This window comes from Vollenhovia emeryi, unplaced genomic scaffold, assembly GCF_000949405.1.
Source record: "Vollenhovia emeryi isolate VEMERY1.0 unplaced genomic scaffold, V.emery_V1.0 DF939148.1, whole genome shotgun sequence".
NCBI classification, from domain to species: Eukaryota; Metazoa; Arthropoda; class Insecta; order Hymenoptera; family Formicidae; genus Vollenhovia; species Vollenhovia emeryi.
Genome location: NW_011967218.1, coordinates 590,258 through 615,468, shown reverse-complemented (window position 1 = coordinate 615,468; position 25,211 = coordinate 590,258). Strand labels below are relative to the sequence as shown.

The 25,211-nt window shown below is 45.4% G+C and overlaps 3 protein-coding genes across 13 annotated transcripts in view; 2 read left to right on the top strand and 1 right to left on the bottom strand.

The window, feature by feature from the left end:
• LOC105565908 (cytokine receptor) overlaps positions 1 to 13,297 on the top strand; it is a 36,654-nt gene extending 23,357 nt beyond the window's left edge. For 2 of the 3 annotated variants that reach the window (XM_012019478.1, XM_012019481.1), the window contains exons 9-13: positions 60 to 960; positions 1,210 to 1,359; positions 2,747 to 2,837; positions 2,997 to 3,078; positions 3,198 to 13,297. In XM_012019478.1, the coding sequence (XP_011874868.1) occupies positions 60 to 960; positions 1,210 to 1,359; positions 2,747 to 2,837; positions 2,997 to 3,078; positions 3,198 to 4,604 (2,631 nt within the window). In that variant the 3' untranslated portion in view covers positions 4,605 to 13,297. The remainder of the gene's footprint in view (positions 1 to 59; positions 961 to 1,209; positions 1,360 to 2,746; positions 2,838 to 2,996; positions 3,079 to 3,197) is intronic. The other variant, XM_012019480.1, reaches the window with a different exon arrangement.
• Positions 13,298 to 14,136: 839 nt separating this feature from the next.
• LOC105565907 (putative adenosylhomocysteinase 2) lies at positions 14,137 to 21,096 on the bottom strand. Of its 3 annotated transcripts, none has more exons than XM_012019475.1 (11): positions 20,962 to 21,096; positions 18,149 to 18,196; positions 17,473 to 17,557; positions 16,946 to 17,139; positions 16,493 to 16,817; positions 16,129 to 16,279; positions 15,902 to 16,054; positions 15,640 to 15,805; positions 15,244 to 15,490; positions 14,847 to 14,967; positions 14,137 to 14,749 (listed from the first exon to the last, which is right to left on the bottom strand). In XM_012019475.1, the coding sequence occupies exons 1-11, from the start codon at positions 21,061 to 21,063 to the stop codon at positions 14,743 to 14,745; spliced, it is 1,599 nt and encodes a 532-aa protein (XP_011874865.1). In that variant the 5' UTR covers positions 21,064 to 21,096; the 3' UTR covers positions 14,137 to 14,742. The 3 variants fall into 3 exon arrangements, with proteins under 3 accessions (XP_011874865.1, XP_011874866.1, XP_011874867.1); XM_012019476.1 differs by having other exon boundaries at positions 16,946 to 17,127; XM_012019477.1 differs by lacking the exon at positions 18,149 to 18,196.
• A 764-nt stretch (positions 21,097 to 21,860) lies between these two features.
• Positions 21,861 to 25,211, top strand: part of LOC105565905 (rho GTPase-activating protein 190) — a 17,611-nt gene continuing 14,260 nt past the window's right edge. For 2 of the 7 annotated variants that reach the window (XM_012019474.1, XM_012019473.1), the window contains exon 1: positions 21,861 to 23,265. The gene's annotated coding sequence lies outside the window, so the exon portion shown is untranslated. Of the gene's footprint in view, positions 23,266 to 24,923; positions 25,025 to 25,211 lie in introns of those variants that run through there. The other 5 variants (XM_012019472.1, XM_012019471.1, XM_012019470.1 and 2 more) reach the window with 3 other exon arrangements.

Here is a 25,211-nt window from a genome sequence, read left to right as displayed (position 1 = left end):
CTTTTTTTTACTCCAAAGTTCGAAGTACATCCAGCACGTCAAACGTTATGTATTTGCAGGGTTATTTGGACTGGGTGCACGTTTCTAAAAATACTACGATCTACAACATAACTGTACCGGATCCGTCCAAGGTATATCAATTTGCAATCTCTGTCAATACCGAGAGAGGTAGCAGCGGCATGATATGGTCGTCGTGCACGGTAATTCATAATAAAGTGCTCGGCAAGATGAAGTCTGTGTGGATTAATCGCATTGGATCGCACTTTATCGAAGTCGGTTGGAAGCTCGATTGCTCAGATCGCATCGGGATAATCGAGGGATTCAACATCTACTACTGTCCCATAATGTCACCGTTGAATGTCAACTGCAACGGCCCCATGCTTAATAGTACAATCAGGGCGGACGCGCACACGATACATGGCGTTGTCGAAAATCTGAAGCCCTACACCACGTATATGCTGAATGTCGCGGTGCTGACGAAGAGCGGCGAGGGTCTGCGTAGCGATCCTCTTTATAATACTACTCTCGAAGCGGCGCCCAGCACCCCTCCGTTAAACGTGAGAATCACTGACGTGTCCAACACGACGATGTTTGTCGCATGGAAAAAGCCGATGGCGATGAACGGCGTGCTGAGATATTACGAGGTCGATTACAACGGTCAAGTCCGGAAAGTGGAGGAGGAGGGAAGTCATATCAAACTGACGAACTTGAAGCCGTACACGAGATACTCTATTAGAGTCTCCGCTTGTACCGTCAAGTGTAGCGAAAAGTCAGCGATAGTAGACGAGCTCACGAGAATTGGTGTTCCCGGTAAAATCAATATTCCTTTGGTGCGCTTCGTGAACTCCAGCCAAGTGATCATCCAGTGGGAGCCACCGCAAGAACCGGCCGGTCCAGTAGAGGCCATGTATTACGAAATAGAGTACGGAAACGGCATAATTCAAAACGTCACTACAACAGGTGAGATTAGTAAGAAAATTTTAAAGAATTTTGGAATTGAACTAAAAACTAGGAGAAATGTTCCTTTCAAATATAATTCGACTTTCTTTAATTATTCTGTCTTTTTCGATTCTTCGTTTCTCCGTTTCTCCGTTTGAAGTGATAGACACAAAGTAGCTGCAAAAGGAGAAATGAAAAGAAATAGTGAAAGAATGGAGAAACTGTAGAGAAGTAAGAAATTTGATTGTAATGCCTTTGTTCATATTACAGACGTGCAATTGCCCATTCCCGATTGCAAGAACGTCGAGCACCGTGAGCAGAAGCACAGGTTTCGGGTCAGGGCTATCAACACCAATCGTAACGGCGAGATTTTGAAAGGATTCTGGTCCGACTTTGGGGAGGGCAATTGTTATAACAACGGTAGACTTATTCTTTTCTTTCATTAGTAACAAGTTTGCTTTCTCATAAAATTGACCACGTAATTTGTCGCACCCACGACTTACATACGCTACATTTCTGACTATAAACGAAAGCGAACATTTATTTAAACGACGAGAATGTTCAATTTTTTTTAATTTTTTTTTAACGTAAGTAAGAAGTAAAGGTTGTGACTATATGATTTTTTTTAGGTGTAATTGCATAACATGTTATGCAATTATATGTTTATACGTGCTTCGCCAGACCAAGTCGGACTCTTCATCTGTTTTCTTTTTTATTTGTTTTAGAGATCGGTTTTCTGCAATGTTCCATACTTACTTAAATTTCGTTTTGAAGCGATAATATTGATATGCACGTTTAACGTAGATATTAAGGGGTAGCGCCTATGTAACCGGCTGAAATAGAGGTTTATTTTTGGGATATTTTTTACTTACTGAATTGTGCTATTAAAAATGAGTTTTATAACTTGATTATACATGTCAAAAAGTAAAAAAAGTTTTTTTTCCATAAGAAAATATTTAAAAATGGTGGGTGGATCTGCAGCAGCGTGAAGGAGACGGTTGATTTGCCAAAGTGGTCCGCGGCTAGCAGCATAAGTGCCGTAATTTTTAATCTAGAACAAAAAACAAATTTTTTCATTTTCTTCAATACCTAGAGAAATACGTAGCCGTTTTTGAAAATATTAATTTTTGATAAAACAGCAGAGTTTAAAAAAAAACCATTTTTTTCACGAAAAATCTAGTAAAATTAGCTGCAACTAAAAAAAGTGTCAACTTATCAAAAGAATGCTACGTATTTCTGTAGAAAATTAATTTTTTTAGGTACTGTTAAAATTTGAAGTCAATCGGTTAACAACGCGTTTAAGGTTTTGAATATTGATATTTTTAGAAACTATCAAAATTTTCTTATTTGTACTGAATTTACCTTTAGTCTGCGATCCCAGAACCATAAAGTTACCCTTCAATAGCAAAATTTTCAGTTTCTTAATCATTTCTGGCGGACTGTAAGCTCGAGCGAGCCTCTTTCGCTGCATCACTGAGTGAGCGGTCGGAAAGCTTGATGCGGTGTTCATCGGCCTCGACACCAAAATTGTAACAGTTTGGGCCCACCATAATGTTCGGAACTTGCATTATTTGTATAATACTGCAAATTCCATCATTAAACTGACACACAGCAATGTGTATAGCAGCACTTGGCGTGGGAGCCTATATATGGGAAAAAATTTTGGATCGCCGTAAAACCACTTGCACTTCATTTTGAAGACATTGAAGTGTATTTTTAAAAAATTTTTTAATTTGATTTTTGAAAATTTTACATAGGTGTTACCCCTTAAACAATCTGATTAGCGAATATATTTTCCATGCAACAGGACTGTCGTACGTCGCCCTGGTTATTATATGGATGGTTGGCGTCTTTAGCATCACAGCATGCATGGCCTGCTTCGTGTACATGTTCAAGAGGTAATGAAACTTTTATTCTTCGGCGATTCTCTATGCAAATATAACAGTAGACAGCTAAATAATTTCTAACTTTCCGCGAGTTACGAGAAGAAAATGTTGATCCAATTGCAACCGTTCTAGCTACATACTTCAACACGCTTTGCATTATTTTTCTTGTAGAATGTGGATAAAATGCCGAGCTATGCGAGATGTCGAAGTGAAACTACCGCCCGGACTCGCTCCAGGCAGCCATGCAGATACGGTGAGATACTTCTTTTCTGCCCCAGTAATCTTTTAACACTTTGCAGTTATTTATCGACGCAAATGTGATAAAACTAGAAAAATACCGTAATAATGTAAACTCTATTTTATTTCGCACAGAGGCTACTTGAGAAGAACAATGAGTTACACATACGGCAGCCGTCCGCCGATTCGAGCGGCTGCTCGAGCGGTCAAGAGTCCGTTACCTCTTCCCTCACAGCTGAATCTCAAGTTTGCAGTGACAGCGGCACTGAGGTGGATGCAGTGCATGCACCGTCCGACAAATTGAAGAGCCAGCCCGTTCGCGAGATGACCCATCTTCGACAGAGGAGCACCACACGGGCACCAGCTTCGCTATTATCAGAGGTCACCCCCTGCTGGGAGTCGTCGAGTTCGTACGTCAAAGTTGGCGACTCCTGCGAGGCAGCCTCCGATGAGACTCTCTCGTTGGCGCGGTCCACGCCCAACTTGACGAACAGCGCGATGTCGAAGAGTTATTCGCCATCGCAACACGCCTGGTCCAGCGCAAACTACATCAGCATGCCGTCCTCCTCTGAGGCGTTACTGAGCAACCCGAGCCTCATTCCGCGAAAGAACACCGCCGGCGGTAACAGCGGCGACTGTAACAGTAGCAAGGACGGTGATGACACCAACGACGTCAGCCACGGCGACAACAACAGCTGCGACAGCAATAACGAGAGCGGCGACGACAGCGGCGATGCTTTGATATCGATCAGATTTGAAGATGAATTCGAGAAGGAGAAACAGAAGCTGACCATTGACGAACTGGACAAGATGCGGTCGATCATCGATATAAACAAGAAGATAGATATATTGGCATCGCACATTAATCCCGACAAAATGACAATGGCGACGCCGTACGTTCAAGCGGGTCTGATAGACGAGATACCCGAATCGCCTTCTTGTATACCCAAGCACATACAAGCGAGGAACAGCAATCTGATGTGCGGCACCTTTAAAATTAAGGATAACCAGAATTTATGCAAGAAGGAGTACATGTCATTTCCACCGGCCTTCCCCACCAATACCACCTCGACCTCGGTGAGTCCGAAGTATATCTTCGCGACGATCATTCCCGAGGGCATGACGATGCCGGCCATGAAAGATCAAGAATCTTCGCCGCAGAAGACGCTCCACGACCCGCACAGCTCCACGACGAGCGACACCGCGTACCATCTTGCGAGTTCCGCGCACGAGACGCAGTCGCAGGAGCAGCAAGACAAAGCGGAGCCGCTCGCGGACGTGACGGAGGACATCGACGAGGACGATAGCAAGGATAACGCGGTGCATCCCGCTGCGTCCTGGCCGACGATGGATGCAACGGCGGTAGATGAGAAGGAGCTGAACTCTAGTTATATCACCCTCGCGAGTTTATCACCACCCTCGGCGGGACCGTCTTACGTGCGACTTGAGAAGATGTCGTCGTCGCTGCCGCCACAGACGGCGACGAGTCAGTCGGACGAGCAGTACGCAGAGGTGACGGTTGTGCCAAGTACAGTTCAGTGAGGTGAGGAGAGAGATGCGTTCTCGTCTCGTTTTTCTCTTCTTTCCCGCGCCGGTGATTATTGCCACTTGCGTAGACGGACGAAGTAAGTGCTACACTGTAAGATTGCGACGTATACGGCAGTGGCGCATGAAAAACTGGTGATGCTATACGTTTGAATTACACTGTAAGATTGCGGTACTCGCGCGAATCGACTGAGCTGCGCAGCGAGCATCTGCAACCTCGGATTGAAGTCCGTTTATTCAAATACGAAGAGATTTAAGAGACTTTTCTTCTGGAAGGAATCGTTTCATATTTGCTTCGAAAATAAGACTGGTCTAAGCAAAAAGGGTCATCGGCTTGGGGATTAAATGAATTGTTGGAAATTCATTTGTTGGTAAAAGAACTCCCTCACGGGGTCTTGCGTTCGAAGGCGCTTCCTTAAATCGCTGAGAAAACATTTTATGCACAAAACATTCGTACGGGAGGACGCGCAAGAAGCGCGTACAATAGAATGCGCCGAGTCTTTAAGGGAATTTCTTAAGGAAGCGTTTTCCAGTTCCTCCGCCCCAGCTGGTGTTTTCTCGTTTGATTATGCTTGTATATCCGACGCGATATGCATGTGCATGCGGCACGATACGTTCGAGCGACGGGACTGTCAGATTGACGTTCTCGTTCACCAAAGTATGTACCAGTACTGCGTTACTTTTTTTTTTATATTATATGCGTGATGTTATCGACGCGATATTACTCCATAAGTTAAAGTAAGTTAATAGACTATGCAAATATATGTACGGACATATATATATATGTATATATATATGGCCAGAGATTGACGGACAGCCTATTGCTGTCGAAAAATAATTAAGTCCACTTCAGACGATCTATAATTCAGAATCAGGTGCAATCTACGAAAACATTTAGGGTCCTGCCTCTCGAGGAATTTTAGGAAATTCGCGCGTTCGCTTCACAATTCAATGAAGAATCGCAATCATTACGAAGTTCCAGGAAAATTATCTCTCGTTCTTTTGCGGAAAAGCAAATATATGCATGAAAGGGCGGTGCATGACATTTTTATTTGAAAAGATAGCTGTTTCTCTTGGAATTTTTAAGAGTATCTCTCAATAGCCGTAATACGATTTAACAATCGTGAGCGCAATTTAAAAAATGCTGTTGAAATGCGAAGTTAAATTATACATATATAATTTGCAATTTTTCCTGAGTTTACAGAGTATAGATAGTATTGGCACACAGATAAAATGTTTCAACTGTTATACCTCGTTACACAATTTTCCTTTCCTGTATTCCTGGATCCGTCAAAATTCGAGATAGTGTTACAGTTTTATGTGTCGCGTAATGCAAAAAGACCACAGTATACGTGTTAAGAAAACGATCGAGATAAAAAGACGTACACAGAGAACGTACAGAGCGCGCCAGATTTCTACTCTAAAAACAATTATAGATCGTCTACAGCTGGTTTTTAGTGAGGCGTTTTTTTTTCACAGCACAATTTTTTCGCTAAATTCTCGTCCAATCGTGAGAAACTCTTTTTGCCATTTTTGCAAGGATCAGCAAACTTTTTTAGGACTATATTTTCTAGATTTCTTTTTAAGTGACACAGAGATATCCTTGTTTAATCCATAGTTAATCGCTTGATTCAGCTAATGCAACGCAATTAATTGCGCAGGTACCTGCGACTTCACACATTTTTCACTATCACTCAATTAGAAATTAATTCAATTAGAGACTACGATGACGCTACTCTGGTGCAATACCAAGTAATAGGGAAGAAAAGACGGAAAAAAATAGAGTATACCACAAATTTACAATCTTCTTTCATTCACGCGGCACAGCGATTAATTAAGGATTAACGTCGTTTCGGAATGACGATTCTCAAACGCTATTGCGTTTACTGTCGTGTCGAAAGCAACAAGTGCATACAGATATTCTTCCGAACGATCTCTCGACGCTATCGACGAAAATTCCGAGCGGCAATGCGCCCGCAAACATTTCCGTTCACCGCAGCGCGACAGGATTGCTCAAAGAAAGGTGAAAGTTGACGTGTCCGAAACTGCTGCATACAGTTAAAACGATGGCAGACAACGACAAGACGCAAGTTGCGTATATTTTCTATTTTTCTAATAGCGAATGTACCGCGAACTCGTCGAAACTACCCTCTTTTCAGCCACAACAGCCGCACAAGTTGAGTTATGCAATACAATTTGTTCATAATTTATTCGATACTTCATTATCGCACACATCGATCGCGAATACAATTGTACGCAGCAAGGTAACGGGCTCTTTTATAATAGCGCCGCGATGCAACGTACGGCGTAACGCACACGAGGACAGGGTCAGGGATAATAAAGTAAGATGAGATAAAAAAAAATCATCATAATGAGTGCAGCATGGGCGTCGTCGAGCAGCTTGCGAGGCAACAAACACCTGTGAAGTCTCGAGGCGGGAAGCCGGCTAAGATTGTATCACGCCTATTTATATTGTCGTTTTTTGAAGGACGAGGTGTGATCGGAGAAAAAGCGCTTCTTTCACCACTTTAACGCCACATTTCACGAACGGGTGACGGATCTGCTCGGCTAGGAAGAAGGAGGCGCCCGTGCGCTACAATTATCCCGGATCGTGCGCTTTAATTACCGTGCAGGTCAGATGACAATTAAAGTACCGTGCGCACAGAATGTAGAGTTAGTTGTGAGTAATGCGCAAATGACAATTGGCCTCGCAGAGCACTCTCACGCTATCGCAACAGCAAGAATATGTGTATGCATAATATGCACATACTTTAAACTAGTCAGACAACACCGCCTTCTTCCTGCAGGCCTTTCTTTTATACTTTGTTGCGAGGTTCGTCGGACACGAGATTAGCGATCGTACAAAATTTAACGATAAACCAAAAAGAAAGCTGACGCGTCGATAAACCGTTAGTTTTTTTTTCCTCGTGGATCTCGAACTCCTAAACAAAAAAGAGCCGATTGAACCTTTTAATTGGTAGATAGGCTACTCCTTTTGACTCATCGGATCTTTTATGATATAACGTTTTATTAATATTTCCGCCGTGCGCAAAAACGTTTGTTCTTAGAAAAGTAAATTACGAAAAAAGAGCTTTATTGATGAAATCGACGGCCTATCGCGATATACAAAGTATGAGTGTAAAGAAGTAATTGCGTAGTTCGAAACGACAAATTTTAATAAGAGATTGGGTACTAAACTTAATTTTAAAGGATTTACAAGGGATGGCGTAATGAGCACCTGATGGCATCGGTCCATACGGAAACCAAGCTTTATATGAAAGCTCTGTCATTAGGCTTCAAGAATCAGTACATTTCATTTGGTCGAAGTGTGATTAAGTTTTCCATTGTAGTTTAATTAAGGGATGATAAATAATTTAGGGATCACTGAAGTTACGTCGATAACAGTGAAGCTACTTAAGAGAAATTGTAATATTTCGTATCGTTGCGAAAAGAAAGGCCTGGATCGTTTTAGAACGCGGTTATTTTGCAAGTTCAAACGAGGAGAGGAGAAACGTTGTCGGCCGCGGCTGCGAGATATGAGAACGACAGAGGACGACGTTTTGTTTGTACTTGTGAAATGATACTTACCGGCTTGCGCGATTGAATGTTCGCGAAGCTCTCGGATCGAAAACGAGCTTATGTACCTACTCGTACATTTATTGTTGTTATAATACGTACCGGCGTAATTTTATCAGATATTAAAGAAGTGCTACTTAGTCTATAATTAAGTCTGCGTAAACATAAGGGGCATGTCATCACGATGCCGTGCAAAACGCATGGCGCGTAGTTCTGTCTGTTTTAGCTGCACTTATAGTTTCCGCGTTCCGAAATGAAATAACTATATATTTATACGTACATTCACACACACACATATATAATGTCTCCTATAAAAAAAGCTGCTGAGTTTTTAAAAGAAGAAAAACAATTTGGTGCTGCTCTGCGCTTTTTCATGGAGTATCCTCTTGAGGGCCATTTCGAGATCAATGTAATTTCTCTTCGAACGGAAACTTTTATACTTTATCACAGACGCGGATGCTACGTTTTAAATCCAGTAATTTTGACTCGCGACACCTTCGGATCTGACAAATACTTTAAGGGATATTCGTGGAAAATTACTGCAAGTCCTTCGGACTACGTTGATTAGAGTCATCTCGTTCTTGGAGTTGCTCGAGATCAACGATGTGAACGTGGTATGGTGATCTCGTGTATATTATAATACACTGTCTGTGAACTTAAAACTGATCAAGGATGTGGTTGGCGCTACGCATAAAATTTAACTGAAATATTTCTGAAAGTGCACTCTTGACGGCACTTTTACGACACAGAAGTTAATACCAGAAAAATAAAATAAATTGAACCGCTCGCATTTTGTATAAACAAATGTGAGGTCAACAAGTCATTGCAGTACAAGCACTCTTTAAGTATTAAAATTTTCCCTCAATTAACTTCTTGTATTAACAAATGTGGGGCCAAAATATCTTACGAGCTTTTAATACTTAAAAATTTTTCATCTGTTAACGAACACCCGACTCCTGTGTGCTCGTAAGATATTTTGGCCCCACATGTGTTAATACAAGAAGTTAATTGAGGGACTCTCGTACACTTATTCTACAATACACATATACACATAACAGACAGATAAGGTTTGGAGTCGTTAAATACTGTGGAAGTGACGAACCACAGGGTCCTGATCTACGTTTGTCACACACGCACACGCAGCACACGCAAAAAAAATAGAAAGAAATTTAAAGCCGTTAAAAATACGGTAAAAATAAGAGACTGTGGGATCTTAATCTGTGCTTATACACACAACACACGCGGAATATCGCGTTCAACATCGTTGACTGTAGACAACGTCAAGAGCGGATTACTCTGATCAACATAGTTTTAAGGATTTGCAATAATCTTTGGCGAGTATCTTCTAAAGTATTTGTCAGATCAAAAAATGTCTTGGATCGGAATTACTAGGCTTAAGTCGAAGGATCCGACTCTGTCGGAAAGCATGCGGGTTCCAATTTAAAAAGATTAAACTGGCCTTTGAGAAGTCATCCCACAAAGGAAGCAGTCGTATAAAAAACTTTCCTCTAAAAAATTTTTGAACTCAGAAAAATTCGTCTCATAAAATTGCAGCTCAGTTTCGTCAATTGTATTTTATACGAAAGTAAGAATCGCGTATACATTAAAATTTGTATATTTACATACGGTGGTTTTGTCGAAAGTATTACCACAAATTTGTTACCGTAAATTAGCGGCGAAATTATATCGGTTTCGAGGAGAGGAATGGAGAGAAGTAAACTGTAGAAAGTGCAATTAAAACGAGTCGACCTATAAGTTTGTACTCGAGATTCGTACGACGACCTGTCATACACGAAATATCTACGTGTTACGTACGTATACGATACGTTTGTGTGTATCTTGAGACACGTGCATAATTCGTGTACTTTAGCAGTATATCGTATTGTTTAGAATTGTCAGACAGTGGGGGATGCCTAAGAAGATTTTTTAACAAAATGACAGTACGTTTTATACAGTAATAAGTCAAGGAAATGCCTGAGCGAATACGCACGTCGATTAAATCTTGCTCACGTCGAGATAATGAAATATTTTGTGCGACAAGAAGCTTTGTACATTAGTTTAACACGGCCGAGCATTACTATCTACTTTGTTAGGTTTCACATATCTATCATTGTACATAAACGCATATAAATGTATACACAAATACGTATAGACATATAAATAGATATATATACACTCTTATACATATACAATATATCTATTATTATCTATTTTTGTTACATGTTTATAAGTGAGAGGAAACGTATTCTGTCGCGGAATACCAAATGTAACATATAGAACGAGATTTTAGCGGATGGACATGGATTTAAGCGTCGCATAAAGACTACCATCGATTTTATATGTAATTTAGAACGTTTATTGTGTCCGTGTCGTTATATTAAGTTGACAAAATTGAGATCATATATATATGAGTTATGTTTAGGTATTTTTTTGTTTTCTTTTTTTTTATATAATCGAATGACCGTATAATTTAAGTTGAATAGTGCGTAGCTCTTAGGACATTTAACATTTACTATTTCACCGGGTGAGACAAAGAAAAAAAAGAGGAGAAGGAACGCTCTTATGTAGATTAGATTAATTAGTCTGTGCAACGATCATGACAAAATTGTAAGACGAAATTGTTGTGACGAGCGCGCTCGTTGAGGCAGTAAATGTTGACCCCCCCCCGTTTGCTTTTCTCTTCTTTTTTTTTTAAATTTGACGATCCACGGAATTTATCCTTGTTTACGCGAGCCTGCAGACGAATGGTGATGAAGTTTTACGCTTGTAACGAAGTTACTTGTAGTGCAATGACTTAACGAAATTTGATTAATTTGTGTATATATATTACAACGATCGTGAGTCTTTTTTAAATATAATTCCGCCTACGTACACACACACACGCATACATTTGCAACGACACACTGTCAATTACGAGACGCAGGGAAGTTACTGCTTACACAACGACGTGATATATATACACGACTTTTTAATTTCTCTTTATCTAGTATTCTGTTTTAGAGTGACATGGTTTGTTATCGAGTTAGTTTATTGAGTCGTTGGCGTGATTTGCCAGCATCATTGTTAAATGTTATCTTCACGTGCATTGTTGCAAGTGCATTAATTGCAAGTGCAATCCGGTGTATCCGTTGAGACGCATACACCGACACACTACTTCACCGATTAATAGCACTGTTGATTATGTACGTCGATTGAATTTTTTTTATTGTCCCGAAGGAAGATTTTGTACAGAACATTGTAAAGTATACTTTTAACGCTTTTTCCTCCTCTCTCGCTCTCTTTCTCTCTCTTTCTCTCTCTCCCTCTCTCTCTCTTCTGGTTTTATTATTTATGCGCGCGCAAATCTCTCGCCTCTACCGCATTTGTATAAATACGCCGTACTGTTATTACTATTGTAATGCCATTGCGTAAATGCCATGCCGTCGAGCCTTGCCATTTCGTCATCCGGAGAGAGAAGAGAGCCCCCCCAAAGCCGATTTGCCTTTTACTTTTCTCAATACTCATACGTGGATCGCGCCGTGGACGCGTGGAAGAAGAACCCTTTTTTTTTTCTGTAACTAACAACGACGTTGCCGATGTACGCCGGAGAGAAAAGCCATTAGTTTGTAATCATTAAGCTGAAATACATATAACATTTATATCGAGCTGCGTGATGTATGTATTTCCTCCCGCATTGCGTACCTTCTTGCGCGTGAATTAAGAAGACGCCGCTGATCTGCGACATGTTTAGATGCGGATTAACTCCGATTTCCACCAACGTCGTTTAACTTGGAGCTTATTGTTCGTTTAATTTACTTGTCTCCTTAGAAAGAGACAAAAGATGATTTAAGCTAAGATCAAGGTTGAACGACGTTGGTGAAAACGGGTATAAGAGCGACGATGCGCGTCTCTCCGAGAAGGAAAGGGTTCGTGGAAATCCCTGCGGTTAACACGTCGCATCCTTTATTTATCATACGGTTCTCACGTACAGAACGCTGGGAATCTCTTTACAGAAAGCTGGGAATCTTAACAGAACGTTGGAATTCGACATCGCAACGCATTCCGCTTTCTTATTCGGTCCGATCTTGATGTTCCCTCGCAAAGAAGCGCCGTTACGTGTCCACCGCGGATGCGATCGCGCGGATGGCAATGCATTCACGTTCGATAAGTGATGCGGATATGCTAAGATTAGCTCGCGTCTGCATATTTGATCCAATCCTCGATTACACTTGCAAATTCATTCGTTCCGCTTATTGATCTAATAACAGTACAAACTGCTCCGCAGGATGTTATCAATCGCCTTGATCTAATTAGTCTAATGATGACCGATTATCTTCACGTGTTACGCGTCATATATATATTATGTATACGCTTTTCTCGCTGAAGTGAATAACGTTAATTCACACTCCACAGTCAATACAAGTTGTACGCCACCTAAATTTTCTGAGACGATGGAGACCAGACAATGTTTCCCGTCCCGGGTCGATTCTCCGTCAAAGCGGAGCACGTCGTTCAATCACGCTCGAATATTCTACTACATATGCACTACACGTGTTTATTTAACGAAGGCTCCGGTCTCGATACAATAGGAACTATTGTCGTTATTGATTCTCCCCGGTCTAAATTTACTCTCGTTCATGCCGTTCGTTTCCGCCGCGTGACTCCTCTCGATTTGTTTCCACGTCTCGTTGCGGAAACTCGGAATGCACCTATCGTTCAGAGAGATCGCACACAATCTTCACGCGAAACATCCATTCGCAAGAATCTCCGTAATGAGCTTGTTTTAACTGTTCTCCTAACAATACCGATTCCGAGACCAAGTCACGCCGATCCGTCCCAAGGATTCAGACTACAACGAATCGAGACAGATCCTTTCTTTCGCAAAGAATATAAAGTTCAATGTACATCTATGCCCTCGATAAATACCAATATTGTCGACGATTTAATGCGGCGAATCCACACAAAGCAGTTTAGCGGCACGCATTCGCTATTGAGAGGGTGAGGATGGTTCCAAGGAAGAACAATCTGCACGATCAATTCTCTAAATGTGATAGGCGTTTATTTTTGTTTATTTATTAATTTTTTTCTTAACGTATGGATACGCAAATCGTTTCTCGTGCTGCGCACGGGGGTAACAATGATAACCAGAGATTAACAGGCTGTAATCCACGCGATAGAACTTATCGCCTTTATTTCGCGTGTCGGTCCTCCCGCCTTAAATAATTATGTACACGAGTTTTGCATTAGTCGCCTGCGAAACGCGGCAGATTCCCGCGTCTTGCGGAAAACTGGCTGGTGTATAAATAAGTCGCGAATGATGCACCGTTCACGATGCCGGCGACCCGTCGCGCGTACAATTTTCGTTACTATAAGGACACAACAATATTATTGACTAATGCACGTCATCTGCACGCGTCAAGAAATTGTCAAACCTGTATACGTAAGCAAATATTTATGCGCGCGCAGGATGTCAAAAGAAAGGGTGCAACGTTATGACAACTGGAAGAATTTCGAAATCATCCAGAAGAAAACTTTAACACTGAACTGACTAAGCAATTGATCGACAGACCAAACGCTCTCGCTCTCTTTCAACGCTCTCGGCCTTTCTTTTACACCACGCGCGCACACACACTCTCAAGTCAATTATACAAATAACATACGTATACAAGTTCCTTTCGTTATTCTATGAAAACGTTTGTATCATTTACACACTATAAGGCTGGTATTACATTTGTTGTACAAATTTTTCAAGCGCGTTGATTGGCTGCAGGATAGAAAAGTTTCAGAGTGTCTAGAAATTTTCTTAGCCAATCAACGCGCTTAAAAAACTTGCCGTACGATAAATGTAATAGTACCCTAATGCTATAACTTACTGCAGGTAGTAACTAATGGACAGATACAATTTGAATTACCGCTTCGGCTTGCAAACTATACATGATTCGTATTTATATCTACAACAGTATTCAACTGACGGTTTTTCGTGTGTGGGTTTACTGGCGTGCACAGTCTGGCAATTTTTTCAGAGAGATTCTCTCCCTTCTGTCCTCTCTCCTCTATGCTTAGCTTGACTAATGCAGGTTCTACACTCGCGCATTCTCGAAAAGGAAACTGTTACAAGAGTTAATTCAGGTGTAAATTCAGTTATGCGAGTCTCAGGACTAGACAAAGGTACACGCGTTAGAGAAAGAAGAAACACGTGTGATATGTTGTGCAAAATAACTTGTGTTTTCTCGAATGTAGTTTGCCCAGCCCTGATAGTGGTTTCTATCGATTATTGGGTGACTGCTAGATCAGTATGTAACACTATTAACGCATTCCTTACGGATGATTAGCGGTAACACAGCGGAATCACGTAGCACGGATCTCTCTACGAAGGTTGAACCATAAATAAAGGTCTCTCATCGATTTTATGGAAGAGACATCGGTGAGGAGGGAAAAAAGAAAGCCAACTTCAGCACAAAGTCAAGGTAAGGGTGGCTGGGTTTTCTCTGTTTTTTTTTTTCAATACTCGTGAAGGTGTGTAATGCTGAGTGAGTGTCGCACGTGCTAGTCAATGCCACATTACTCGTCCAATGGTTTTTTAGTAGCTGAAACAGATCCACAGGTAGGTGGGTAACAGAAGGTAATCAATCACACACGATCGATCAGTCGCCCTCGTGCCAAGATCCGAAGCTTGATACTAACCGATAGTAATTAGGCTTGAACGGACCCGCCTTATTAAGGCCCATATACTTTGCCTGCTCGTCCGTCAATTCCGTAAGATGCGCGTCGAAAGTCGGTAAATGCAGCGACGCGACATATTCATCTGTAAATCGATATCACGACTTGTCATCTTAATGCGATACTTCTGATAAATCAATAGAAACAAAATAGAGATAAAAGATGGAGATAAAAAATCGATTATGATTTTTAATGTCGAGAGCTTATCGTTTCGCTAAATTATCGACTCGAGTATCTTGAAAAGAAAAGAATAAAACTAAAGCCATGATAATTTTAAATGATTGAAGAATTGCTCGGAGACAAAAAATGTTCGTCTTTCGCTGAATGAATACGAAGAAGCTGTTAATTTCAGCACACCTACCCATCTTCTTCGGCAGCAAATATACGTCGCTCTTATACCGCCCGGGTGGCGCGTTAAACAGCTCGATGAGAGCCAACGCTTGCGTGGCGGCGGTGATCGACACCACGAAGGATGGAATACTCGAGCACGACAGGTTCACCAAACGGCCCTCCGCCAGCAAAACGATCCGCTTACCGTCCGGCCAGATAACGTGGTCCACTTGCGACCTGACTTTCTCCCAAGTCAAATCGGGCGTACGTAAACTGTTCTGTTAAGAACAATATTTAAGAGGATTTAACCCTCGGGCTTCCCCCCGAGCGAGTCATATGAAAGCAATCGGGTCGCTACAACTGCCCGCCGCGTAAATCACACGCGCCGCGCGGAGCGGCGGAGTAAAGAAGATAAAGTGGGACATACGACGTCTATCTCCGTGTTGCTATGGCCCATGTTGCACACGACGCATCCGTTCTTCATCTTGTCCATGTGCTCGCGCGTGACCACATTTTTATTGCCCGTCGCTGTAATAACAATGTCTACATTTCGAATGACTTCATTGAGCTTCATCACTCTGAAGCCGTCCATGCTGTAATGCGACAACACATATGTATAGGATTTCTATCTGGCTCGGCGGAGACGAATCTGGCTGCGGGAATGAAACGCGCGTGCGAGCGCGCCTTACCTGGCCTGCAGGGCGCATATGGGGTCGATCTCGGTTATGTACACGATGCAGCCTAGGCCCTTGAGGGCCTGACAGCATCCCTTCCCGACCTCTCCGTAGCCGCATATTACAACTTGCTTCCCCCCGAACATGATGTCGGTGGACCTTTTCAAGCTGCAAACGAGATGGACTCGGTGAGCGCCGGAAACTGACGAGTCGTTCAACATTTCTTCCTCGTGGCGACTCACCTGTCGATGATGCTCTCGCGACAGCTGTAGAGATTATCGAATTTCGTTTTAGTCACGCTGTCATTCACGTTCATCGCGGGAACAGACAGTTTCCCCGCCTTCGACAACTGATATAATCTATGTACACCCGTCACGCTCTCCTCGACAATTCCTGGAAGAATATATTTTTACTATCTCGCTCGCTCATAAATCAGACAGTAGGAGAATTATGGAGAGAATATTTCTGTCGCCGCTACTAAATTATGCATCTTTTTCGCCTCAGGAATCCTCTCTAACGCGTGCGCGCGCGCGCGCACGAGAAAGAGAGAGAGAGAGACAGCTAAAGAAAAATCGTCAACACCGGGCGTCATGGAGCGGAATAAACCTTGGATCATTTTGAACATGGCGTTGTATTTCTTGAGCATCAAGTGAGTGGCGTCACCGCCGTCGTCCAGTATCATATTAGGCTGCCAATTCTCGGCCGCCACGCACTTATCGATGCACCACCAGAAATCCTCCTCGGTCTCGCCGCGCCACGCGAACACCGGGTAGCCGGCGTACGCCAGCGCCGCGGCCACCTCGTTCTGCGTGGAATAAATGTTGCAGGCCGCCCATCGCACCTGCGCGCCCAGCTCCACCAGCGTCTCGATCAGGACGGCGGTCTGCGCGTTGATGTGCGTGCATCCCACAATCTTGGCGTTTTTCAACGGCTATTGCAAAGATATTAGTCAGACCCTGTTTCGCTTTCTCTCGAGCGAGAATTGTTTCTAAAAACTGAACGTTTATTCCCCTTTAAGAGGCGGTTAACGATTCCCCGAGGCGTCGTCGGCGGGTGTACCTTGTCGTCCGCCGCGCGTTTCCGCAGCGCCATGATCCCCGGCATCTCCTGCTCGGCGATCTCGATCTCCCTGCGGCCGAACGCCTGCTGGTTGATGTTACGCACGCAGAAGTCCGTGAAGCCCCGCTCCGTCTTCTGGATCTTCTCGCGCGGCGAGACGTCATCCTCGTCGGACGAGCTCCCTGTATAAGAGGCTAAGGTAGCGCCGGGTGCCGGAAAACGTTGATTATTAGTACCACATCGAGGTGCGGATGCAGGATTATCCTAACGCGGCCGCTAACGCGATTTGCCAAGCCCGTGTTATTAGGACGATCGCTTATTCTAAACAGATAACGTCTTAGGCGCCGGAGACTCGCGACGTGAGAGTAAATTGGTGTTAGAGAAGTATGACAATGTGATATTAACACGGAACAAGAACTGTAAGCTGCGAGACGGCTCTTCTCTCAAAGAGCCAGCAACACAAATCTACCGCTACAGTGCCCTCGCTACAACGTGTATGTATGCGGCGATCGTGGACTCGCTCGTACCGGAACTGTAACTGTCGGTGCTGCTGGCTGACAAGGAGCGGCTGCGGTAGCGGCTGGACTTCTTCAACGCCCCGGACTTGGAGTCCTAGAAATCGAAAGGTGCAGTCAGTTCGTGGCGCGGTCAAGGACGGGCTCTCTCTCTCGCTTTTGCCCTTTTTTTTCTCTCTCTCTTGTTTTTTATTTTGGTCTTTTCTACGGGGGCTGCGAAAATGCACTGAGAGAAATTACAAACTGAAAGGGTGCGCATGAAGCTATATAGTTTGCGTTGTGCCGAGTGTACACAGATCAATACGGACGATTCGTTTGTCCGTTTCATCGACAAATGTTCCAATCTCTCCGCGCGCCGTTGCGCCGCGCGACGAAATTTCATTCTCGCGCCCCCGACGCGGGGCCGCGAAGTCGCGACGGAGCCCACCCACGTCTGAGATAATCTACGTACAATCGTCCCATTAGTCTGTGTCGTCTAATATCGAGAAGCGAGAATGGTAAATCTGATATATCAGCACACACGACATTTACAGGAGCAGAGAAGTTAAGGCAGCCCTGCGTGGGACAACAGCTAGGATCATTCTACGGCATCGAGGGAGGGCAAGGGGGGAGGAATAACGGGATCGGACGGGGGTGGGTTTAAAGGTTTACTTTTTTTTGGTTTATACACATATATACTCTTACTTACTAATTTCGTTCTCGCGCCGTGAAAGGCATTATTTGATGCCTCTAGGCTCTGAAATCACAACAACCACCATTTCATCATTCAAATGCATCAAAGTGTCCGCAATACAGTCCGTAGTTTGGTACAAAGCTCCCAAGGGTTTCAAATACTTGCGCGCGACCACGGAGATTATTTTGCACCGGCGGCGCTCGCGATTCTTCTCCATTTCCGTAAAGTCTCGCGTGGCTTTTCTTATTTTCCGCTTTACATCGAGCGAAACGATCTCGAGCGCGGATCAGCCTGGTCGTCGTACACTGTTAAATGTGTAGTGTTGACGTTAAGCTCGACGAGTAGTCGCCACCGCTCCTACTCGATACGTCGCTAATTCACTTAAACGGGGTGGAAAGAAACCACGTGACCGGTCCTCTAATGAAAAGACAGATTCTAATGTACTCTCTAAAATTTGTGGAGCGAAAACACTGCCATGGAGTGAAATGTTTACTCCATTGGAGTTAATATTCACTCTGTTGGAGGAAATATTCACGCCAACAGGGTGAACATTTCACTCCATGGCAGTATTTTCACTCCACAAATTTTAGAGAGTGTACATTTGTCTCACATATTTTCTATCAAGCGATAATGTTTGAATGAAAACCATAATATCGTTTAGATTAAAGAGAACGTTCCTCTTGTTTCAAACAAATATTTTACTTCTGACAAAGATATTATTATTTCAAATTCAAAGAGTCGCGCTCATTAATTCAAACGTTGATTTCTTTCGACCATTCCAAATTTCTTTGGATACAACAAAACTTATTAAATCCAGGGGAAATGGTTTTCTCTGTATACCCAACCCTGGTTACACTGTGCTTTCACCGCGCGGCAGTTGAGAATAACAGCTCGCCGAGTAGGCGCAGCGACGACTGCCCGCCGAGTCGAACTTAGCACCGTGCATCGAACAGTGCGTGACGGACACCAAAGTGTTCCGCGAATACAGGAGGAGGCCCGGCCGGGACACGCTCGTCTCCACGGGTCTCTCTTGTGCCCCGGCAATTTTGCAGATCGGATCAATCGGAACGCACCCGGGCAAGCCGTGCAACTGAAGGCCGAGTCGCGCGTCCCCCTTCGATTACTTCCACGATTACTTGGCCCGGCACTCGATGTACAATTCACGTGGTGCTAATTGTGCCACGCCTAAATGGTGTCTCTAGGCTTACGAGCGATGCATGAGTGATTGGTACCGAACCTACGGACTACTGTGTGAATAATGCTCTATATGTGTAAAAATAATATATAAGCGTCGTAGATGCCAAGTTCACGGGCACACTATGCGCAACCGCATGCATTCGTTTCTCCAAGAGTCGCCCTCTCCCCGCGCGTCGTCACTTCAATTGGCAAGGGAAAGAAAGGGGGGAAAAAAACCCCGGACGACTCGTTACGCGCGCCCTTAGGTCGTTCTACATTAAGTTGCAAGCAATCGCTGGCACGTCCATATTGTCGCAAGTCGCAAGGAATTTGCGATTTGAACTTCTACGCCGCAGTAAGTGAAGTCACAGCCAATCAAAGAAGAGAATGTTGCGACATCCACGAAGGCTGATGACGGTTCATCGCTCGCAAGTCGCAAGAAACTTGCGATTTGAACTTCTACATGGCCAGTCGTAAAGTCACAGCCAATCAAGGAAGAGAATGTTGCGACATCCACGAAGGTTGATCACGGTTCATCCACATCTTCATACGGAACACTTGCGTCCAAAGAATCATCATCCCAGTCTGTGTGACTCATTTTATTAATATAAAGTTTTCTAAATCAAGAAACACGAGAAACTAACGAGCCATCGACCAAGCCAAACAGACACCGTGACAGTGAAGCTCGATGTTCGGTGGCTGTCGCAAATCGCAGAGACGCAAATTTTGGATCTGGTCAAACCTTGCGACTGGGGCGTCTGCGACTGCATTACGAAGTAGCGCTGCTTGCGACTAATGTAGAACGAACTTTTAACGCAAGTCAACCGTTAAAGGCGCCCGAGTATTTGCGCGGCGAGGAAAGGGGCGCGGGAGCGCCGTTCACGTGCATTCGGATCGAGCGAAGAAGCGCTCGTCAACGGTCCCGATCGTGTCCCTGTTGCGGATTAAGCAACCTCCCGCCGGACCTTTGTTTATCCCCTGTCCCTGGTAAAACAAGCACAGTGCCTCTTTAGTTATTCAACCGGACAGTTCAACGGGATATAAGCGTAAGAAAAAAAAAGAAAGGAAGAAAACGCACAGACGAGGAAGACCCGGAGGGGGAGGGAAGATTCAATCGTAGCCGCGGAGCGGGAGACCGAGTGTCCCGGAGCAGGCGGACAGGCGGCTCTTAACCAACGCCCATTCATCAATGAGCGGCGCGTCAATTAACGCCATGTGTCCAATTACGTATGGAGCCACATGCGGTCACAAGACCCCGAAAGGGTTGGGCGAGACAAAAGGAGCACAGGTGGAGGAGCAGCGGATCAGGAGACCGACGGAGCCAGGCGGAGGTGGGGAGCGGGGAGGAGAAGGTGGGAAGGGGCGAGGGGGAGGGAGAGAGACCCCGAGAGATTGAGCGAAAGAAAAATATTACGGAGGGACCGGCGTAAATACGTGGGCGAGGGCGAGGGTTGACGGGGACCCGTCGGCTTCCGCGGTGCGGACGCCTCGCCGACGGCGAGGCCGCGGCGTTCACGCGGCCCGTCGGGCGAGAACGGCGGCAAATACGACACAGTCGGTGGCACGCAGCTGTCAGATTGGCGCGAACGTCGCACGGGGCCGCCCGGCGCGGCCCGCGGCTGCCGCTCGGACCGAAGCCCGGCTCGATTTACCTTCATGCTGGACGCCGGATCGGTGACCGGGCCATCGGTGACCGTGCCCCTCGGCTCTTTCCCGGACGACGTGCTGTTCACACCGTCCCCGCTGTCGGCCATTTTTCGAATGCACGTCCGCGCGAGGCGTGCGGCGCGGCTCGGCCGCCAGGCGGCGCCTCGCGCGCGCGCGCGCGTCAGGCGCGTAGCCGCGTGGGCGCGGCGCCCGCACGGGGACAGCTTCGCAGGCTGATATTTTTAGTTTCTCGTCGTTCTTTGTACAAAGCCGTCCCACCCCCGTCTTTGTTTTCGTGCGTACTACAATCGCGCGGAAGAATTTTGCAATTTTATAAAGCCAACTTCAAATTTAGTTACAACCACGAATCGAAACTCTCATATCTTTTCTATTAGACTTCCGACCCGAGTGTTTTAAGTATGAAAATGCTCCGCTATGCGGTCCGCAACTTATCCTGGCACTGTTTCGTGCACAGAAGCCAATACAAGGATTTACCAGCGCAAAAACTATACTCGAGTGCGTCGGTAAAACAGGTCGATCGATGTCGAGCCTGGCAACGCTTATAAGGATGTATCTGAGATACAATCATTGACAAAAGTCCCCCAAATTCGAAAAACTGGCATATCTACGCTAAACGTGCAGTAAACCTAGTGATAACTGATATAAATGATAACTAACATAATATATTTATTTTTAAAAAGTTATTTTTCACATTTTTCAGCACTTTATTAGGTTTATTTGCCATTTTACAACTTTTTACAATAAAACTTTTGGTAGTAAAAATGCCCAGGATGCAACCTTAGAACATCAAATTTCGTATTTATTTAACACCATTATTTAGCAGTGTAATACAGAAAAAGTAATTAGAATACATATAGTTAAAAAGGTAAATATGCATTATTTAAACTATAACTATAAATATTATTTGTTATTAATATTAATATTTGACCCTCGATGAAACGGGTTAAACGTGGCAACAGCGCGTTTATGGCTTCAAGGTTGATAGCAATGCACTTTTGACATTGCAAGCTAACTTCTGTTTAGTCCTGCATCGCAATGTCAAAAGCCACAAAAATGTATCGGTGGAAAGGAAAAATAATTAGCGAAAGTATGTATCAAAAGAGACTTGCGCAACAAAGATGTGGACTTTTAAGAAGAAAAGATCAAATTGTGGAAGAAGAAAAAACTGAGCCCACCATGGAGGAAAATGTGAGCTGATTGCGACGTTGCCGCACTTCTATAGTCCAGTAATTGACATATTACAGAAACCACAAAATTATCATGAATAATAATTAATTTCTCCTAAACCGTGTTGTGAAACCTAATCGAATTTTGCACAAAGTTCCAATAATCCACGGTCTATATGTATAAACAAAATTAAAATTTTGGTACTATTTTTTCTATACTTTATTACTCATTTCATTCAAGAAAATTGCGTTTCCCATAAGAACACGTGTAAAATCAGACATAATTGAAATAATAATTACTCTCTAACGATTTAGTAAATCTACTTAAAATTTTTTTCAGTATATTACAGATAACAAAGGAAGTGTTTCCCGAAGTTTCATCAATTTGGTACTATTTTGAAATAGCTCAGATACATCCTTAATTGCGTTCGTCTACAATTGTCTACGAAAGTCTACAATTTACGTAACGCAAACTCCCAGTGTGGGAGAAAACGAGAACGCAGGCAGCGCCGACGTCGATGCGTCATCGTTTCGGCGAATCATTTCTCAGCCGGGCACCAGTCGCGCCCCCGCGTACCGCGGCCAGTGTCCGCGCCTGGCCGGCGGAGACGTACTGCCCAGGCGGAGAACATCGGGTGGCGCCCCCGCCGAGATGCGTGCCCACCCAGCAAGATGGCTCCTCTACGGGGCGACACTCGGTGTTTGACGTGAAGTTATTTACACACCTGGGATCCCGCGGCCGCTCTCACGGGCGAGACGTGTGTGCCAGCCGTGTCGCCGCGTCGATGCGTCGCGGTGCCGCGCGTGCCCTAGTGCCAGAGCGCCGTCCCGCGCTCGCGGTCACGCGTCAAACGCAGCGTAACGTCACGCCGTAACGTCAAACGCCGTGCCGTGCCGTGTCGTGCCGTGCAAGTGCCGTGTCGTGCCGCGGGCCGCGCGGAGCCGAGCCGAGCGGAGCGCAGCGGAGCCGAGGAACCAGGCGGAGAACGAGACGTCGGCGACAACGACGACGTCGACGACGGGGCGACCACGCGCCCGCACGGCCGGGTTCCGGTGACGGCGGACCGAGTCAGCGCCCCCCTCGACGAGACAGCCCCCGCGCGCTTCCCCCTTATTACTCAGGTAGCCCGCTCGCGTTTTCACTCCTCCGTCGTGCTGCACACCTCGCGGGAACGCGGCGACGGCGGCGGCGGCGGCGACGACGACGACGGGTGACGATGACGTCGGCGGCGGTGGCGAGCGTCTCCTACCCCGTCGCGTTTTCCTCCCCCTTGCCGGACGGTGTCGCCGGGGGGAGAGAGAGACGGTCGCCGTGACTTTGCCCGTGACCGTCGTCGTCGTCGTCGTCGCCGCCGTCGTATCGATCTGAAATCTGTCACCGGGAGGTTGGAGCGGCGAGAAACGAAGAGAGAGAGAGAGAGCGCGCGTCGTCGCTCGAGATCTCGACGGGTTCATTCGTTCGCACCCTCCGACGCGAACCTCGCGGCCCCGATCACCCCGTCTTCAGCGGTGGTGCTCGGTCGCGCTCCTGACCTCTTACCCTCCCCTCGCCCCCCGCGCCGCCGTCGAGATCTCGCGCGCGCCTGTGTTTCACGTGGAGCGCGCGCGCGAGGGAGAGAGAAAGAGCGAGCGGCGTAACGCGATTAAAGGGAAAGAGGAGCCGCGGTATCGGGGCCTTCGCCGACTTTCGCACGCTTTCGTCAGGGGGAGGGGGGAAACGTCTTTTTCAGCTTCTCTCTCTCTCTCCCTCTCTCTCTCTCTCTCTTTCCTTCTCTCCTCGAGAGGAGAGCACGCGAGGGGAAGGGAGGGGGAGAGATTGGCCCGTCTCAGAATGCAGAAAGTGTAACGCGGTACAGCTGAGTACGGGAGCGAGTCTATTGGATATCTGTTCGGCCTGATTTGCACTCTCTTGCACCCCGCGCGCGTTCTCTCTCTCTCTCTCGCGCCAGACGCGTCGGGAGTACATACGTTCGCTCCGTTCGCCGGGCCTGCGGCGAGCGTGGGAAAAGTACAGGTAGGACTGAAGCCGGCGCGCGGACGTGCGTGTATCCCGCAACCGCGGAGGAGCCGGAAGTCACCGGTCGCGCGGCGAGGAGTAAATGAGGAGCGAGGACGTCGGCGATCCGAAAGGGAGCGCGGCATCGGGTGTCCTCGCGCGTGGCGGGCCTCCCCCCGGGAAGTGAAAAACGTGCGGGGTCCCGTGGATTGCGGCTGATTTTGTTGCTATCGATTGTACGAGCGAGAGGGGTGAGACGGGAGCGAGTGTCCTGGCTTTATATTCGGCGGACACTTGATTTTCTCGCGCAATTCCTGGCCCTTTGTCGTTGCCTGTTGATGCAATTGGCGTAGAAGCGGGGCTATTGTGACTCGCTCTCTCTCTCTCTCGGCGCGACGCTTGATTCGTATAGCTTGTAGGTACTTTGAGAGACACGCGGCGCAGCGCAGCGCAAGTCGGAGACGGTACGCTAAGAAGGCAATCGCGGATTGCGAAAGACGATTGATAACCGGAGAGATCTCTTATCGGTCGTTTTTCCGCGTGAATATCTGACTACGGGACGGTGGATCAAAGTAGCTGCCGTGAATTGGAAGGACAATCGGCAGGAGTAAGTTTCGAAACTGTTGAAGATTTATAACACGAGGCAGCTGATAAGAGAACTCTCTGAATTTCCGCGTGAATCTGAGACGACGTGCCAGAGTAGCTGCTGTGAATTGCAAACAGTCGACAAGATAAATCTTTTGATTTGTATGTAAACTTGAGTTTTTGTACAAAATTGTTGCAGATTACGCAAAACGGTTGATATGAGAACTCACTGAATTTCTACGTGAATCTGAGTTGACCTGCCGAAGTAGCTGTTATGAATTGTGGAAAACAATCGACAGGGTGAATTTCTAAATTTACGTGTAAATCTAAGATTCAATACTAGACTGTAGATTATGAAAGACAATTGATAAGAGAACTCGCTAAATTTCTACGTAAACCTGAGACGACGTGCCAAAGTAGGTGGCGACTATGAGTTGTGAACAATCGACGGGATAAATTTCTAAATTCACGTGTAAATCTAAGATTC